Source organism: Stylophora pistillata, chromosome 5, assembly GCF_964205215.1.
Source record: "Stylophora pistillata chromosome 5, jaStyPist1.2, whole genome shotgun sequence".
NCBI lineage: Eukaryota > Metazoa > Cnidaria > Anthozoa > Scleractinia > Pocilloporidae > Stylophora > Stylophora pistillata.
In genome coordinates, this window is record NC_142523.1 from 13,708,427 (window position 1) to 13,728,739 (window position 20,313).

Sequence of the window (20,313 nt, forward strand, 5' to 3'; positions counted from 1 at the left end):
CTATTTTTGCTCCAGTACCCTTGCCTATTAATTTCCGAATGACCTCTAAGTGATTTTGTGTGATAATTAATAACGGCCGACTACGGATGGCATCTATTCGCAGACTTAAAACACTCCTCGAATAAAGATGGCAAGAATAAAAAGATCTTTACATTTGGCCTTTTATCCTGAAAACTACCTTATTTCAGCTGCAAAAGAGGGTTAAACCGACGAAAAACAGTCGGTCCGAAGTAGAGTGTTTTTTATTACCTCCTGAAGTATTCTATGTTTAACAATTATTCCACGAGCGCACGTTGGATATGTGATGATAGATAGCCAATATGCGGGGTGGAATAGTTGTTTTATTAAAAAAAGAAACGCCTCCAAGATATGAGACAAATCTTTTCGACTTTATTTTGAAAAAGAAACCGGATACAATGAATATGTGAAGTTCATATATTTCGAACTGCGGTATTAAATACGTATGATGCACGATCCTTCGCAGTAGATAGCGCTATTTACGCAATAACGAAAATATTTGAACTTCATATATTCATTGTATCTTATTTATCATCACGGGTTTATTACGAAGCAACTTAACGGCCTGCTCCCAGATGGCTTGTTAGCTCAATTGGTAAGAGCGCTGCACTAGTATTGCAGAGGTCAGTGGTTCGAATCCCGTACAGGCCTGATTTTTTTCAGGTCTGATTTTCGCTATTGCATAAATAGCGCTATCTACTGCGAAGGATCGTGCATCATACGTAAGAAACCGGATGTTACAATGTAAAGATATTATATTATGGTGTAATGGCTCAAACACTATAACGACTAAGCAAATAAAAAGTCTTGAATTGCATTATCCAATGATCCAGTTTTAATAAAAACATATATGGGACAAACATCATCGCTCTGTAATAAAGTCGTACACTGTCTGAAAATGATGATATCAAGTTACTTTTGAAACCTTTTATTGCTAGATTTCCTGATTTCAATTGTTAACTGATGCAAATAGCTATGTTGATCATACGAAATAGTGCCTCTGAGTTATAATTTAGTATTCCATTAAGATACAGACAAAGGGATTCATTTTCACGTGATGGTTGGTTAGCTCAGGATGTTGAAGTCCTTTATAGTACTATTTTTGCTTCAGTAAGCTTGCCTATTCATTTTTGAATGACTTCTAAGTAATGTCAGAAATAACCAAGCTTAAGTGGTTGTCAGCATCATCCACAGAAAAGACCGTTTGAGACACGTATGTTAGCCGCTTAGCCATGTTATCTGAAATAAAATTTTCTGCTAGAAAAAACCCGTTGTTTACGAACAATATTTTGAGTTTCAATTCTGCAAAGCTACGTTAATATGATGTTCATACCAAATCATTGCCTTCTTGTCCTACGAAATAGTGCCTCTGAGTTATAATTTAGTATCCATTAAGATGCAGACAAAGGGATTCATTTTCGTGTGACAGTTGGCAAGCTCCGGAGGTTGAAGTCCTTTATAGTACTATTTTTGCTTCAGTAAGATGCCTATTCATTTTTGAATGACTTCTAAGTAATGTCATAAAGAAACAAGTGTTTGTTAGCATCATCCGCTCAAAATACAGCCTCAAGCACGTAGATTGGCTTCTTAGCTATGTTCGGCTGAGTTAAAATTAATTATGCGAAAAAAAAACCTTGTAATGAACAACATTTCGGGTTTCATTTCTGTAGACAAATATTAATACGAAATATATTTCAGTGATGCTCTCTGGTCACTGAGCAGTGAAGGGTAACAGAGTGTGATCTCAGTGTGCACGGTAGTCAAGAATTACTAAATCGCTTAAAACTACCACAGAGCAAAACAGCCATACTTTGAGAGAATAACACTATTAACACGGGGGTGAACTGAGGCGTACTCTTGGACGAAAGACGAACAGAGCTTTCTTTCTACAAATACTTGACAAGCATCATTTGTTTTTCGTATAGACGAATGCAGACAATGACTCTACTTTTCCTTGATCAATGAAGTATAAAAATATCGCTTCATGTTGACCTTAAAAAACAGCACGCCCATTCTGTGTTGTGCGTCATGAATCGTGTAAAATTAGCGCCGATAAACAGGGCTAAATCTTAATAGGAACTGGAAATTTCCTAAACAAAATTTGCGAGCTTGCTGATTTGCGTACTTAGATGAAGTACTGGCAAAAAAACCCCAAAGAATTTTAGAAATGATGCAAACAGTATAACGAGTTATGCTACACTAGGCGTAATGCTAATAATAGTGAGAACTAATCCATTACGACTCAGACAAAGGGATTCGTTTTCAGATGACAGTTGGTTAGCTTCGGACGTTGAAGTTGTTTTTTGCGTTTTTTCTGCTTCAACAAGCTTGCCTATTCAATTCGGAATGACATCCAAGTAATGTCAGAAAGAAACAAGTGCGTGTTAGCACCATCAGCTCAAAAGAGAGGCACGTCGGTTGGCATCTTAGCCATGTTAGTTGTGTCAAAATTACTCTTTCAAAAGTCCTTAAGCATGAACAACATTTTGGGTTTAATTCTGCGGAGCTACGTAATTAGTATACTCAGGGAAACAGAAGCTTTTTGATCCTTGTGCAGTGGGGGGTGACAGTACGTGATCTTACAAAAATTTCAGACGCTTGTAAGGAAAAAAACACTCAACAAAACTTTTGTCTTTATCTCGCTTCAAGCGTTCTCCCACGGTGGAATTTACATGACAGACTCTTGTTTATGCAATTAAAATCCCTTTAAAAGGCTGTCCAATTTCTTTCTTGATCACAAGTTGCTCAGTAGTGTTCGAGCTACCTAGCAGAACTCAAGCAGCTACCATAATCTTGTGACAAGTTGTACAAAGTAGGTTGTATCCTTTATTCTGTACCTTACATTCTCTTTTTGCTCAAGAAAATAGCCGAAGCTGATTTTTCGATGGCCGGCAGGTAGTTTCTCAAACAGGTTGTTGCTTTGTTCGAAGAGTAGTGCACTTTTCTTTGGCGAAACTTTATCCAAGGCCTATGCGATACCTAATTTCTCAGTTAGACTCTCTGACTGGGTTCTTTTCGACGATAGCTGTTAGCTTGTCATTATATTTGTTCGCCTGGCTTATCCTTGAGTGAAAAGAAACATATTTTTAGGCTTTTGGGCATAGAGCTGAAGAAGAGGGAGGGGTGGGTGGATGACATCGTTCGTGCCTCGATCTTTTCTACCATCCAGATACTTGCACAAAGCTGGTCTGCACAAAGTCAAGCCTTAATCTTTTTAGCCGAATCCAATCGAATTTTGCAGTAGCCTTTTCTCGTAGCTGATATTTTGTGTCAATGATACAAATCTCCTCCAACCCTTCATACTGAATCTTCTTATCTTCTTTCAAGCATCCAAGACGGTAAAACGGAAACATCAATGAAGATCTCTGTAGTTTTAGCGTTTGCTTTTGCGGCTCTTTCTGTTTTTGAATGCTGTGTTTCAGGTACGAGTTTGATGATTTTTGAGGATATCGCATGGATTTCATGGAGAATTGAAGGGGGGTCAGTCATCGCTAACAGATTATAAAAGGGGGGGGCTACAGAAAAGGACTTTGAATAGATAAGGATTATCAGAATATTACAGAGCCTTAGGGAATCAGGTAAACGACCTGAATCCCCTCCCCCCCTCCCTAAATAATAGAATTCGTCATAAGTGTTAGAGCTCTGTTTGGGAATCTAGCTTTTGCAGAACACAATTTGCAACCTTATCAGCATGTCTCAGCTCAGTCTCACGACCCCACAAGTTGCATAGCTTCAATACTTATCGTGTTTAAATAAAGGTTTTTACTCTACTTTTTACATGGAATTTTTTCTTCTAAAACTCTCACTTATTTTTTAGCCGCACACTTCAAGTCTCGGGAGGATCCAAGAGATGCTGAATATAACAGACAATTTATGCGTAAGTTTCTTTAAAAATTCTTTTTCATTCGTAGTTGAATACATGTTCCTCATTTGATTCCAAAAGTCGCCTTTGGAATTAATTGCAGATCATCTGGCATCTCATAAATCGGATCGCTTGGTTAGAAAAGCTATAACCATGATATACACTCGTAAGTAACACTCCCTTACGATGCAAATACTCTCACCTCTCAGATAAAGTAATTGATGCGATGGAAGACGCTTCTAGCCTACCCACACAGAAAATGAATTAAGAAAGATGTTTTTCATCTTGTTACGGGCGTCAGACAAAGAAAAAATTCCATGTCCCTATGATGGATCGAACTCCAGACCTTCGGATTCATGCTCGCAGATGCTCGTATAGTTATATTCTGATTGCTCTTAAATACGAGTTTGAATACAGCGCACTTTGCAATTTTAATTTTGTTTCAAGTCTTTGATTAGCGTGGAGCAGAAATTATTAAAATTATCTATTTGCTCTTCAACTGGCTGCATTTGGGAAAATTATTTAAATCTTTTGTTTTTTGGTCGGGTACCAACACTCTTACGAGGAATTATTTTAGCTGCTTACTCGCCCATAAAGTTTTATTTTGCGATAGTTATTTCACTCGTTTAGCAAAAATCAATGAAGCATGATATGCATATAAAAGTAATAGTGCTCAGTTGAGAACAGCCTCTCGCCTCATATTGGTGACAAGACTTATCTTGTTAATTTTTAATTTGCTGAGAATTCACGAGTCTTCTAATAGAAAAACATTGTTTCTAATTATGTCTGCAAGTCTTGTATCATTGTGGAGCGAAGGTAATTGAATTGTTAATTTGTCTCTGGCTTGTGCAGATGGGGGGGGGGAGGGGGAGAGGGGAGACAATGGTGAGAGGTACTTTTGCCCTTCTGCTTCGCGACCTTCATTTTCTTCATTATATTGTTCCCCTCACCAGTTCAATAAAACGGATCAGAAACCTGGCTATAACCTGCAAGCTGTGGCAAAACGTATCATTCTCGAACATTATCTGACCTTGCATTTTTCGGGGGAGGGCGGGGAAAGGAAGATGAAGTAATTTGCTCAAGACATATCGATGAACAATATTATAGGACCATATAAATATATGTCATTCACCAGCTGGGAGGTCTGTACTGGGAAAAACTGTGCCCGCGGTCTTGGGTAGGCCAAAAGAACCCCAAGGATTTAGCGCTATAATTACGAGTTTAATTCTGGGAAAATCCTCGATAAACTTGACAATTTTTAGCGAATGGATGATATAGAAAACAGATGTTATTCAAATTAAAGGGAAAGCTTTAACCAAAACATTTTATTTGTGAAGGTAACCGAAAGGCTTCCGAACAAACTTTGAAACATTTTTGGATAAGTGACTGTCACCATGTGACACCTGTCAATTGAAGAGGAAAAAAGCGCATGTACGCTTTTAAATAAACAACAGTACTAGTATGACGAACACACACGACGATCTTCTCGTAAAAAAAAAAAAAAAACTCTCAGAGATCTTACGGAAAGTATTGTTTAATTCCAACGACGAATAATCTTCGAAAATTTACTTATATTCCGTTTTAAAATATCAAGGAAAGTCAAATTGTAAGCGAATACAAATGTGTGTTTTGGAGATGTCAGTCGGCATGTTTGTTTTCTGCAATGGTGTGTGTAAATCTTGTCTTTCGTGACCGCCGTCTTTACTAAAAAAAAACTCTACCCAGCTGGAAAATTGAGATATATTTGTGAAAAATTGCAACGAAGGTTGAGATGTTCTGCAAAGTGACTCAAGCGAAACGGATACTGCCCGCTGTGTGCGGGCCAGATAGGAGAATACCACTTGCTCGCGGAACCAATCACATCCCACGATTTTTAGAATACCTCCCGCTCACGAACTGAGAAAAAAAAATAAAGGTTGTCATTTATCGATATCTGAAAAAAATTCTTTTTCAACCATTTTTTCTCTGAGTTTCATGTATCGTTGAATCCCTATTTCACCTGTATGGCTACAGTCTCATCAGGATCCACGAAAAATACACTGAGAATGAAGGGTTCTGATAGGCTAGGCTTTACCCGTAAGAATAAAGGCTAATAGTTTCGAAAGAAACTGTTTGGGGCTGCGTCGGTGGGAGTAACGAAATAATTTGGATATATCAACAAAGTTGAAATGGTAAATTGGTCACAGTAACGATTACAAAAGCTGAAGTTTTGAGCGTTAGCCCTTCGTCGGAGCGAATGAGGCCGTAAGAGGCCATAATGCTTGTGGAATTCATCTAAATGCTTAGTTATTTCAGGAACAGTCCATACTACGTGGTTACAATCTAGGATTCGTTTCTATTATGCACTATCAGTTATCACTAGGCAGTCTGTTAGAGATGCTTGCAACGTCAAAGCTCAGGTTTTCAAGGAACTCAACAATTTCTCCGAAATACTGTCAAAAACATGGTACAGCCAAATACATCTCTGTTGAGAATTAATTATGTAGATAGAACTTGATCTCCAACGAAACTTGTAAGAACGTTTTGAAAGAAACTCATGGGACTTTATTTATTTCCTTCAGATTTCCCGCGTGAGCCAGAAAAAGATGACTACGGGGATGAAGAAGATGGAGTGATAGAAGACATAGAGGAACCATTTGGTAAGTCTACCGAAAGCCTGGGGCGATAGCGGGCGCGCATACGCTTATGGGATCCTCAAAGTTACAAAGCTGTAAACCAGAAGGCGGCCAAAAGATCGCATGAATGCGCACGTGCCACCCTAGATTCAGTGTCATTCCTAGAGCTCGAGAAGGTAACTAGTTGTGTATGGTAAGCACCCAGTGACATAGATCACAGGATAAATATATCTGAGCTGAGTTTTTCTGCGAGTTGTGCCGTAACTTTACGAACCCGCAGGGCGAGTCAAAATACAAATAACGAGTAAAATACTCAGCGCTAAGACACACCAAAACATCCAATAAGTTATTTATTATCCAATACGCCAAATTTTTATTTCAGTGCGAACGAACTTCGCGGATATTTATCTAGGGGGAGTGTGTGACAGAAGTATGCGAAGCGGAACGGAATTTTCGCGTTGTCGTGTTGCCATGTTTGTTTTCTTCGATAAAAGATGTTATTATCCAACTACACTCCGTAGAGCACAAATAACGCCTTAGACAAGTACAAATGTCACGCGGTATTTGTACTCCAGAGAACTGGTTAGACAGGTTTTCTCGCATCGTGCATGCGAAGAATTGGATTGAAGTTACGAAAAAAAAATTGCGGACAATTTGAATCATATTTCTGACCACTAATAGTCGGAATGGCTGACAAATACAGATCCAAGTTTATTAGATGAATCAAACAAAAGAAAACAGTTCGACAACCAGGAAATTTCTTCATTTATTGAACAAAATAGAATCAGGAACACGACAATGCGCCATTTATTTTTGTACCTTCAGTCCAAATCGTCGATTGCGCGAAGCGAGAAAACCTGTCTAACCGGTTCTCTAGAGTACAAGTACCGCGTGATATTTGTACTCTACGGAGTGTACGTTTGTGAATATATGAAATTCATATATTTGAACTAATAATAATAATAATAATTTAATATTTGTATTGCGCAAATTAACATGTCGATATGATCAAATGCGCATCACAACACTGTTCGGGGGACTTTGGCCAGACTGCATCAGCAGTTTACAAACAATCGAAGGAAACTTATTTGAAGATGCCCCCTCCCCCCAATTCCCAGTAAACAGGTCAGACCACATCACAGTAATCTCGTGAGTGGGTTCTTTAACGTCCCCTGCCCAACCAAATTATCTAATTAATAGATGCAGGAGACGGGACCTACGGTTTATTCGTCCTTACCCGAGAAGACTAGAATGTCTATCTATTTCTTATTAAAGAAAGGTAGCGCATTCTCCTTAGTTATTTCAAGACCTTGAGTGTTGGTCCGGCCGGGGCTCGAACGATCGACCTCGACCTCCCGCACAACAGTCCAGCGCTCTAACCAATTGAGCTAACCGGGAGGCGGAACTGAGGTTAAAGAACGAGTATGAGAACGATCTTCGCAGTAACGAACACTACTTAAGCAGTACTGAAAAGGAGGCCTGAAAAAAATTCAGGCCTGTACGGAATTCGAACCCATGACCTCTGCAATACCGGTGCAGTGCTCTACCGACTGAGCCAACAAGCCAACTTAACATGGAGAAACACTCAGCTGAAAGCTAGTTTACAGGTTTTCCACCAAACAACTAATTCAAAATGAAAATAACATTATTAAGAATCCCATCTGGCCAAAAGCAAACCAGTTGGCTATTTACAAGGATGACCGAGGATTTGAACTCGGAGCTACCGTGAAACAAATCCAGGTAGCGGTCAAGGCGGGACTCGAACCCAGGAGCGGCGGATTGCGAGTCCGACGCCCGCTGACCACTCGGCCACACTGTCTTTGCTTGTGGTTGGTCCGGCTGTTTGTTATCATTCTTTTTTTTAATTTCTAATCTTTTGGTTTGGTTTTCATTTAATTATTTTTCGTTTTCTTCTTAGACATACCCATAGGAGATTTCGAAAATTCAAGGGAATTTCCTAAGAAGAATTTCCAAATTTCTGACAAAGGTAAGCGGAGCAATGAGCCAGACATTTTGTAGACATTAGAGTAATCTCGCCAAAATTGCCTCTTGTGTTTTGAAATTAGTAACAACTAAAGAAACTTTGCCAGGTAATAGACATAAGTGTAAAAGTCGAGGGATTTAGGTTTTATTTAATTTTTGTGTGGCCAGAGTGTGTAGCCACATTATGGCACGATCTGATTAATTTATTTGTGCACGAGAGTCAAGCACCTGTCACATGGTCTATTGTCGGACTGAATACTAGTCTAAGTCAGCCATCTTGGTTATAAGCGTGGTCTTGAGTAATTTTTTTCTGGTGATCGTATCTCGAGTTTGGGCCCCTCACACAAACCAACACACCTAGATAATTCGGTTATATCAACTAAGTTGAAATTGTAAATTGGCCACCGTAACGAGTAAAAAAGGTGGCGTTTCGAGCGTTAGCCGCATTCGCTCTGACAAAGGGCTAACGCTCGAAACGTCACCTTTTTTACTCGTTACGGTGGCCAATTTACAATTTCAACTTAGTTGATATAACCAAATTATGTTGTTACCACCACCGACGCAGCACCACAGTTTCTTTAGAAACTTTCAGCCTTTATTCAACATACCTAGACCCGGCTTGTGTTATAACTGCAGCTTGTGCAAGAGCTTTTACGCTCTTAAAAGACAACATTCAACTGCTTGAATCTCCGGTACGGGTTGTGCTACATTGAAAAGAGTCATTAAACTTTCGCAAGCCAACGACTGTCGGTTGGATCTATTGGTGCGGGTTGCAACACTGAGTGTCTGAAAGCGTTTTAAAGTGTTTGAAAGTATCTGAAGCCTCCTGGAAGTACCATAAAGCGAAATAAGCAGTATATTAGTTGCATTCTCCTTGCACTGTTGAGAATTCATGGAGGCATATTTCAGAACGACAAAATTAAGTATAGGAATCTCGATATTGAACAATACCGGTCAAGGATTGGCACTCATGACAATTTCGTGAAAACAAAGGATATCTTATCACGCTTTAAGGATCATTTTTGGAGTTTAATGCTTTTGATGTTCTATTTAAATGTATTTTACTTGCCGGTATTGAAACAAGTCGTTGGACAACACAAAATGTGGAATGATGTGATGTTTTGGTTTTCACAAATCATTTTCTACAAAGCCTATATTCCATAGCTTATAAGAGCCTAGCAGTTTAATGTTACAACTGAAATGTGATTAGTACTATGTTTTCCAAGTAATGTCCAGAATTATTCAGACCTTCACATTTCATGACTTTTTGTAAGCTTGGCAGTCTTCTAGACACTCTTCATAATGGTTCAGATAAACATTGATATTTAAACTTGGTAGCAATTAGTATTAGGCCTTTATTTGGTAGACTACAACTCCTTTACAGTTACTGGTTTGGTTGTGGTTAATTCATCACAATATTGATATACATGAAAATTACACTCTTGATTGGCTGAAATCAGCTAGGTGCCTTTTTCATGTATCACCAGTGCAAAACTCGATTACCAATGTAAACTAGGCTCAGCAACAATAGATTACACTAGAAACTAATCAGATTTACACGAAGTTGGTTGTGCTGATTAATACACACGGTAGCTGACCAAAATAAACAAAAGCTTGGATATTTTTATGTACTGATGACCACTAACAAAATTGCAAGGTTTCAGCTGAAAGACAAATTTTGATAGTATGTTAAGTTGACCATTTACGTGATGATGTTAAGTACACCTATTCATTTCATGTCTCCACATAGCTAAAATCTGAGAAACACACTGGCATGAAATTACAATTTCAATAATAAGAAAACTTGAAAAATTCTATTACTTTTAATCATATGATACCATCATTGATTTCATTTGCCTGTACATTGAACTCTGTTAGGTTTAAGTTATGTCTCTGATTACTGGCTTCTATTGTAGATTACATCATTTCCCTAATTTTCCGGCCCTTTTCTGCAAAGTTTTGTTCTCGTGTTCTGGTACACAAAATGCCAAAAATATTCATATGAAATGCTTCCCTAGACTTAATTTTACCTCACTTTCCTAGGCAAAGACAATTAACCCACATACTTCAGAACTCAATTCTGCTTTGTTGCGTAAAAAAAATCATAACTGAATCTATCAGGCCTTATGGGAGATGATGCTGATGTTTTTTTAAGTTCCTAAAATCCTCAAGTTAAATATACATGTGCCATCTTTGTTGTCAAAATGAGACCTCCATAACAAAGTTTGGCCATTAACCCTCAACTTAAAAAATGAACGTTTCAGGACTATTGTAAGCCAGTTATCTTGTTTTATTGATAAACAAGAACAACATTAAAAACTATCTAACCGTAATGAGATATTGGCACTTCTAAAAGAAACTCAATAAAACTCCAGACACCAAAAAGAAGCTCAATTTCGTAAGCGACACACGTACGCATTGCGGACCTTAATATTTTTATTATTATTTTTTTAAAGCGATTCTCTTCTTATCTGTTACCAGAGGATTGGTTCCAACACAATCTCAAAAAAAAAGCTCACGGACAATTTTTTAATGAAATGGTCCTCCTTTCAGACATTCTGTACGCAAACTACTAAGTAGGGAAATAACACGAAATGGCGAATACGCATTCTTTTACCATTAAGATTAGGTGTGTTTTTATCCCCGTTTCAAACTTTTGATATTTGGGCGTTGTGATCTGTTTTTCTCTCCTTGTCAAGTCGAAGGGAATAGCTTAAGGCTTTAACCATGAACTGTTGATTCGAAATACCCAAATCACCTCTATCAGTGCTCTGCTGCTACTATAATTTTTATTGTGGGGAAAAGACCGAGTAACACTGGAGAATATTATTGTCATCAGCTCTCATTAAACTCGTTCATGGGTGATTAGGGCACAGTAGAATGACTACTACAGCTAGAACAAGTGGCAAGTCTCTGCATGCTGTACTATTGATTGAGTTTTTTTATACCTTTCATTTATATCTCCCTCTTACCCATTAGAGTTTCAAAATGGTCACTAATATCAGGCAACAGTGTTTGGTAGAGAGGGGGGAGTGTGTGGGGGGATTTTTAAGTAACGTAGTAGAATTAATTACAATATTTCTTTTTTACAGTCAAACCTGTTGTAAGCGATCACCCACGGGGAATGTAGGGGTGACCACTTAATACAGGTTGTTCGCTTATTACCAGTTATAAGGAACGATGTAAAACGCCATGTTTTGCCTTAATTGAACAATTAATTTACATAAAAACGCTCAAAAATACTACTAATAATGATTTTTGGAGATAAACATGGATTAAATTGTACTTGAAAGATTATTTTCAGTTTTATTTGAGTGGTTGCGTTTCAAATAACCATTGGAGATAGGTGGAAAACAATACAAACAGGCCGTTGGGACTTTGTAAAGGATGACCACAACCGCTTTATGGGGCTGACCGCTAAAAAGTTCAAATTACAGCAATAAAGAGGAACAACTCGGGACTTTAACAATCGACGGCTTAATACAGGGTGACTGCTTAATAAGTTGCTGCTTACTCCAGGTTCCACTGTATTATGTCGAGTGCAGGGTTGTCGACCCCTTAGTAAGGGGAGGCGTGTAATAATTTTTGCCCCTTTTGTAAGTATTGGATTTTCCAATGGGAGCGTAGCTGGTAAATTGTCCCCCCCCCCCCCCCCACCATCATATTGTAGTTAGAAGTATATTTGTTATAACCTTTCTGATACCTGACTGTCTATGAATTCTATTTCTTTATTGAAGATCCTCATACATGATAAAATTTTTCCTCAGACAAAACTAAAGACGTCTCCGAGAACTCCAGAGTGTTTTCCCAAATAGATTCCAAGACTTCTGGAAAAAGTGAGTAAATTCCTGAACAGAAAATCTACTTGACAATGAGTAGCTTCCCATCTTAGCTTTCTCAGGGTTATTTCAGTTACTTACAGCAATGAAAGATGTCTTCTAACTAGACATGGTTGGGGGAGACGGAGGCCATGGTTGTGCAAGCAAACTAAGCGTTGACTTTGTCCTTCACTCCAAAGTTTCGAAAAAGACTCTACGTGCAATAGATTTCAACAATGTGGACATCAGTTGGCGGTTCAGTTTTCCCAACTTAGCAGTACTCAACCGATCAAGCTGAAAAAGTAGCCGCGTTTTAAGCCGGGTTAAAAATGCTTGAAATGGTTCATCAACCAAGTCACTCGAGAATAGTTCGCTCTAAGAAGGACAACAAACTAAAGTGAAAGTGCATGATCTCAGTAGGATGCGACTTTAGATTGACAACAAGTCATGTATCTAGTTCTTAAACTTCCAAATTGTTGACCTGCCTCTTTTCCACGCACTCCCACTCCACATCCGTCCAAAGTGGAATATAAAGTGGGAGATATGAGTCGATATACCCCTATTACTGACCGAATATTCCCTGAGGCACAACTAATAGTTACAGCTTCCTGCCACCAATTTAATATTCCAAAGCTAACTCTCTTATTTCAATTCATTCTTTCTATTTAGACGGGCAGAACGAGGTACGAGACAAGGCAGGGAACCTTCACGAGACTGGGGAAGACCGGTATGTGGATTGGGAAGGCACAATATCAGAAATGAGGAAACTCTCAACTGAGAATACGGAAACTCTCAACTGTGAATACGGAAATCCAACGTGTGAATGCCATGAAAATAAAAGTGTATGTATTTTCAACCTCGAGATCGACGAAATTCGAACCTTCACCAGCTATCAAAAGTTATCAGTGGATGAACCTACAGGAATAGCGATGCGAGGATCCCAAGGAGTAATTTATTATTTTGAAGACGATGGGTCACTTACACCGCTCCAGGATAACAGAACATGTTCAATACAGAAGAGCACCAATTGCACTCATCCTCAGTTTGTAGATGGCAAAACGTACCGCATGGCAATAGCCGTCAATGGACAAATTCCTGGACCTACCTTAATAGTTCATGAAGGTCAAAGGGTCATTATTCATGTTCATAACAATCTCACCACTGAAGGTGTTTCAATTCACTGGCATGGGATGCATCAGAAAGGAACACCTTGGATGGATGGTGTAGGGCAAGTCACTCAATGTCAAATAGGACCTTCATCGAGCTTTTCATACAATTACACCGCTCGACCTTCTGGAACGTTTTGGTACCACTCTCACAGTGGTGCTCAAAGAACAGATGGCTTCTATGGTGCACTTATAGTCAAAGAAAATAAAACAAGGTTGGAGGAAATCCAAACTGAACTAAATATTACTTTTAAAGACTATCCACATCAACACACCTTAACGCTTTTAGACTGGCAACATGAGGCATCCCTGGACCTGTTCACACAGACCCAGGCAGCCTTGGGATTTTATCCAGACAAGCCCCATGGCGAAGTACCTACTCGAGCAGATCAAAAGTATAGTGGTACACGTAGTTTTGACAATGGAGGGGCTGGGCCTATGCCGTATTTTTCTGGAATCATAAATGGCAAAGGCAGACATGATGACGTTAAATACAATAAAACAAGACTGAGTATATTCACTGTTAAGTCCGGAGAGACATATCGCTTTCGGCTTATTGGAGCCCAAGGGCTTTATTCTTACAGCTTCTCCATTGATGGCCATAAACTGACTGTGGTCAACACTGACGGCTACTGGACTAAACCCGTAAAAGATGTTGATTACATCATGATCCATCCTGGAGAGAGATATGACTTTTTACTCAGTGCAAATGACGAACTAAATCTTACAGACTACTGGATGCGTGCAGAGACTATGGAAATTAATCAAACTAGGAGTGGGCCACCTTACCAGTCATTAGGACATGTGGCAGAGGCTATTTTGCACTACGAACAGGATGACAACGGTTGGGATCCGGATGATAATGTACCTTCGAGTGAATATGAAAAAATAAAAAACAGATCTCGTCGCAGAGAGTGCACCCAGGAGAATAAATGCAGAGCTGTGAACTGCCCTTTTAAGAACTTTCATGATTCATATAACATTAGTTGTACTAATGTACACGACCTGCGTTTACTCGAACCCACTCCACCTGAGGAGCTTCCAGATGCAAACCCCACCAAAGGATGCACAAATTGCAGCCATTTCGTCAACTTTCATTTTGAAGGCCAATCCGATACTAGTTCAGTGAATGGGCGCAATTTTATTCTTCCCTCCTTTCCACCTCAAACCCAATATGACGATTTTAAAACATATGACACAATCTGCAACCGTACGGCTGACTGCAATCCATCAACACTCGAGTGCTCATGTGTCCATGTGATCGGCATTCCCTATAACAAAACTATTCAAATGGTGTTCTCATCAATTGGTGCTACCCCCAGTGCTCATCCAATTCATCTCCACGGCCATACGTTTCATGTTGTTGCCGTTGGATATCCAGAGTATAACGACACCACTGGTTTTGTTCAAACCCCAAATAGTGATATATTCTGCGATGATATCGGCTGTACTAAAGAAGGGTGTGTGAACAGCAGTTGCACCAGACCAAGATGGAAGATAGAGAAAACGTTTCCAATTTCTAACCACACGATCAGAAAAGACACAGTTATGGTCCCTGCAGGAGGCTACGTTGTCATCAATTTTCTTTCTGATAATCCAGGCCAGTGGTTTCTTCACTGTCACAAGGAATTGCACCAACTTGAGGGAATGGCACTGATTGTAAATGAGGCTTTGGATGAGCAACGCAAATGGCACCCACCTGACGGCATGAACAAGTGTGGAGACTTTATACTACCTAAACTAAGGTAGATCTTAACATTCTCAGAAACTATTAGTCTCAACAAAACTACCACTTGAAAACGATTTTGCAACAATGCATGTGCTAAGATCCAGAAGTAAGTATTTTGGACTGGAGTGAGTCAAATCGAATACCCGGTAACAAAAAGGAAGTATTTTTTAATCCTTATGTCTGGTTCACACGTGTGATGCAAACGCAAACGCAAACGCAAGCGCAAATGCAAATGCAAGGATCTAAATGTGTGGACTACCCCAACGCAACTGTAAATACAAAGGCAAGCGTCAAGGAATAAAAGAATGCAAATGAAAATGCAAGCGTCAACGTAAGTAATGACAAATTTTCATTTTCTTTTTAACTTGCAGTTGCGTTTGCTTTCGCTTCCCACAATTGTGAACCGAGGCAAAGCAAACGCAAATGCAAAGGTAGGGTGAGAAAAACTAAGTTCTATCTTTTCCATGCCAACACAGCACGAAAAAAAATATGCAGAGAACGTGTGGAAATTTCCTGTAGTTTTCGAAAAACGTTTAGATTATATCAGACTTGAGTGAGAAATTTCAAACACTTAATATCTTGTGCTTAGTATTATTGGTATCCCCAGGCTACCTTTTCAGTAATTTAGCCTTTTTGACGCGTATTCGGTTACCTACAGGATTTTTTTGTGGATCTTTCAATATCCAGAACTGAGCATTTTAGACTAGAGTGGGTCAAATCAAATTCTCGGTAAAAAGAGGGTAGTTGTGTTATTTTTCTTTTTCACCCTCTGCCCCGTCCGGCGCCGCTTGCGCAATCTCAAAGCAGTCGTATTTAGGGCCGGACGGGTTGATGTAAGCCGGTTCGGAGGAAGCCGTCCGGCCCGAATGTATTATTTTGTACGGCGACATCAGTTTTTTGTTCGCAGCTGTTACAAAAAACCACGGACGGCAGTGAAGAAAAAAGAGAAAATAAGTCATCTTTTTTAATGAACTGTGAGTTTCTTGTTGTGACTAAATTTTTTTACCGCAGAATCTTTCTAATACTTTTCCCGCGCATGCCAGTCTGTTACGTTCTATTTTTAAAACAAACTTTTCAAATTTCGTTCATAACGCATGCACCTCGCTACGCTCGGTCCGAACGTCACTACTTAGAGTCCTCCCTCTCAGTCTATATGTATATGGTATCTTTAACAAATGGTAAACACCACAGCGTACACTATTGAGTTATGGATGCACTTGGGAGGTTGCTAAGCACGAAAGAAGCGTAAGAGTCGCTCGAGGCGATAGCCGAGAGCGACTCTAGCTTCTTGAGTGCTTAGCAAACCTCCCAAGTGCATCCATAACTCAATAGTGTACGCTGTGGTGTTTACCATTTGTTTTATAACATAACATTAACATATTGTAGCTAAAGAGTTCCCTTTTATTCAACAAATCTTACGTGACCAGAAAAAAACAAGCGCGCGCGGAAAAATAGTCTTTGCATTTGCTCACGTCAGCAGCGTACACCCATGGGCAAATGGGGGACGCTAAATTGACCAATCAGAGCGCGCGCTTTACTTTGGTTATGTTATAATAAGGCTTTGCCTAATTGTCTCATCGCCCTTTAAATCACCAACTCAGTTTTTGGTGCATTTTGAGATCAAAACTAAGCATTTTAGGCAAGCGTGGAACTAGTGTGTGACTTGTATTAAACTAGACTAGTGTGCGACATTATTTGTCATCAGTGTTTTTTGTATATATGAACCTAGCTGAGTTATTTCATCATATTTTATGAGTATTTAATCACCTACTTGATCTCTTGTGGATCTTTAAAGATCCAAAGTTAAGTATCTTTAACCCGTGTGAGGCAACTGATTTGAGTAACCAGTAACCCATTAGTAGATTTTGTTCGCAACCTTAAGCTTTCCTGTGGTGTTCTATCTCCTCTTTAGAATCACAATTACTATTATAGCAGGCTCATAAGCTTTTAAGCTTTTGTTAATTAACATCGTATACACCGAATGCAAATATGGCATCCAATTTGAATTGAATTGAATTTGAATTGCGTCCAATTTGAATTCTGGACTCACTAGCCTCGTCTTCACGTGGAAATACAAAAGGATTATCACATGTGTAAGTGGCTAGTCAGTCCAGAACAATGGCAACTCAAATTGAACGCCATATTTGCATTCGGTGTATAGATCGAAGAAAATTTCACTTAGAAGCGATAGACTCAGAGACACTCTGGCACTTCATCGGTTAACAAGTTTTTATATCAATTTCTCTAAGTTTTTAACAATAGAATAACTTTTATAGAGAGTCATATGGTCATATGCAGTGTGTGACGAACTAGGGAAATATTTAATTATTATTGAATTAATAAATTTGTTTGATTGATTGGTTTGACTTAATCATTTTTGTATATTTGGGGCGATGTAAGAAACAGAAGCTCAGAATTAGCCCCACCCCTCCCCACCTTTCCTTTATCATTGTTGGGAAGTCAAGTGGAATATGTAATTGACAAGGTTGAAAGCTACTACTATAAATTTGTTGCTTAATGGATTGATTCCAACGTTAAACCATTGTTCTTCTGTTCGGAGCGATGGAGGAAACGCAAACTCACTGACACCCCATCTGTCCTTACCACCGAATAGAGGAGGAAAGCTAGATTTGAAGTTTATGTTTGCCTATTTTTAAAGCAAATGAAAGGTTTAAAATAAATTCAGGGCATGCCAGTGCGAATGAAACCACAACCACGTATTCTCCTTGAGGACAATTAGAAAGCTTGTACTCAAAATCCTAATTTTTTTGTTTCCTCTGTTCTCTCTGAGTTCTCAAATGACATCATGCACATAAGCTCTTTGAAAATACTACTCTCTCTCCGTTTGGAGAAGTAAATCATCCCCACTTCTCCCCCTTTCTACGATAACTCATCAACCTTAACGTTGTCAAAAAAGACGAAAAGAATCAAAGTTATTTCACCATCGACCAAAAATCGATCTGTTCACGTTCCCGTACAGATAATAGAGAGATTTAGCACCGCGTTTACGTGAAACGGCAAACGTCAACTTCCCTTTTCACATCTCAGGTAAAATAGCGTGAAGCTTGCTGCTTTAGCTTCGTGTGAGCTCCCGTCATAACGAATTTGAAGGCGCCCTCGTATGCCTTAAAAAGAATAGTTTTGGTGACCTTTGTGAAAACAGACCTTTTGCCCTCACAAATAAACGAGGATTGGAAAGGGGGGGGGGGGTGTCGTGCACGCTTCACCGGAATTAAAATCGATAATTCACGGTTTACGGGAATTAAAACAGACTTTTCACGAATCACGCACAATTCAGCGTTTACTTTAATTTTTCACCCATGTACTACACAACTGACGTGTCGACCATTTTGAATTATTGCATGGACATTACATAATTGTTTTTCTCGCTCCATAATACTAAATCTACACTAATTCACAAGTGTATGCCTTAGTCTACACAAACAAAACTGGTTACACTTCATTACATGCAATTCTTTGGTGTGGTGCGTACGTGCAAGAACCATATCTTTGTCAGTATTGTCAAAGGTAATAATTGCCGTTGTGCAAGTCCAATTTGAGATTATCTTTTATTTAATAGAAAGAAATATAAAGTTAATGATTATCTAGGTATGAAAGACTTGCTGCGTGACATTGATGCAATGTCTTTAATTATCGAAAGATGACGAACCTTGAAGGACCATTCCTCGGTTACTGAACATGGGTCTTTCTTCATCCCACTGCGCCTGGGTATTTATTGCAAAATTTGAATAGCAAACATAACGACTCACAACTACCCTGCATACCTTTGATAGTCCAGTAACACATTCATAAGGTCGTCAAAAACAGGACAAAATAAATGAGCAAATGCAGCTTTTCACGAGAAAGAATCTCCATTCAGAGAGACATTTGTAGATCCGATCGATGTCTATTCGGCCACAGGCAGCCCAAGCTCACTACTAGAAAAGCGGACGTGACTCTTACAGTGTTGCGCAACGTTTTATATTGATAAAGGTTTGTATGGGATGTTATCGGTTTGCTTTAAAGGAGAGAAAAAATGTCTTGTTTTGATGATAAAATGGATTTACCTTATTGCCTTGTTGTTTTCAGTCTTTGTTGATTATCATCGTCTCAGGCCATTTTGAAGCGTTTTTGGCGAGTTAGCGCTATTTTGGTGTTCAACTGCTTTTTTTAGAGTATAAAAAGTTACGAAACACTGTAAGAATCACGTCTAGAAATACGCCAAGATTAGCTTAGCTACCCGCGTGCATGTTACTGTACTTTTATCTCAAAACACAATAAAATGTATGTATGTATGTATGTATGTATCAGTTTCTACGTTGAGTTTTCTTTATCTTTAGCACTGGCATAAAAGAACTTGATAACTTAAAATCCTATCGTTACACCTTTTCCATGGCCATTAACTTCTTCTCTGTGAGAAAAAAAGGAAATAGAATCTTCCTTACCCTGTAAATGCGAAACAGATTACCCTTATTTGTAATCAGCAAAGCGCGACCGGCAAACATAAGAAAATGGTGGGAAAACAAGGTCACGTGGCCACTCACGGAGTTTATGTTTCACGCTAAAGCGGTGCTAAATCTCTCTGTAAGATTATCATAATTTCGTTTGAATACAAACACAGGTTTTTCCTCCTTAGAACACCCATGTTTTCCAATTTAACGGCGAAAACGTCGTATAAGATTTATTTTTCAATATATGATATGCCATTCAGTTTTATTTTTTGATTTGTAACAATTTCTCAGTTCCCTAACTTACCCGTTGGTTGGATCGCATTCTCTTACAGGCGGCCTAAGCTCTCTTTGAGAACCACACAAGGAACACAATTTGCATATCGATTTATAAGGATTTGTAAGGGATTTTCTACAAGATATCCATAGAAATAGTTAAAAGTGAAAATATTAAATAAAAATGGCTTACCTTATTCCATACGCGTGTTGTTTGCTCCTGGTGTCGTTATTTTACTGATTTCACTTCATTTAAGCGGTTTTTTTTTAATCCTGGTTCTCTACCACATAAAGAGAAGACAAGGCCGAACACTTCTGTCCGGACAGCCTCCCGAACGAAGTAAAAAATCCCAAGCTAAAATGTACCCACGGCCACAAATCTACCGCAGAATTCAAGG

General features: G+C 38.9%; 1 protein-coding gene and 1 non-coding gene across 4 annotated transcripts; one reads left to right on the forward strand and one right to left on the reverse strand.

Annotated features, from left to right (window-relative positions):
- Positions 1–2,702: 2,702 nt before the first annotated feature.
- LOC148730381 (uncharacterized) lies at positions 2,703–17,548 on the forward strand. 3 transcript variants are annotated; one of them, XM_088761214.1, is made up of 7 exons: positions 2,703–2,830; positions 3,346–3,440; positions 3,836–3,895; positions 6,442–6,519; positions 8,414–8,482; positions 12,246–12,314; positions 12,966–17,548. In XM_088761214.1, exons 2-7 carry the CDS (start codon positions 3,374–3,376, stop codon positions 15,209–15,211), a joined length of 2,589 nt encoding a protein of 862 aa, XP_088617340.1. In that variant the 5' UTR covers positions 2,703–2,830; positions 3,346–3,373; the 3' UTR covers positions 15,212–17,548. The 3 variants fall into 3 exon arrangements, with proteins under 3 accessions (XP_088617340.1, XP_088617342.1, XP_088617341.1); XM_088761216.1 differs by lacking the exon at positions 8,414–8,482; XM_088761215.1 differs by lacking the exon at positions 2,703–2,830 and having other exon boundaries at positions 2,901–3,440.
- On the reverse strand, positions 7,988–8,060 carry Trnat-ggu (transfer RNA threonine (anticodon GGU)). The gene has a single exon. It is a non-coding gene; the product is annotated as a tRNA-Thr (tRNA).
- Positions 17,549–20,313: the final 2,765 nt, after the last annotated feature.

Coding starts and splice junctions, on each gene's coding strand:
- LOC148730381 (XM_088761214.1), top strand. CDS start 3,374: ATGAAGATCTCTGTAGTTTTAGCGTTTGCTTTTGCGGCTCTTTCTGTT. Junction 6,520..8,413: donor AGACATAGAGGAACCATTTG/GTAAGTCTACCG, acceptor TTTTCTTCTTAG/ACATACCCATAGGAGATTTC. Junction 8,483..12,245: donor TTTCCAAATTTCTGACAAAG/GTAAGCGGAGCA, acceptor ATTTTTCCTCAG/ACAAAACTAAAGACGTCTCC.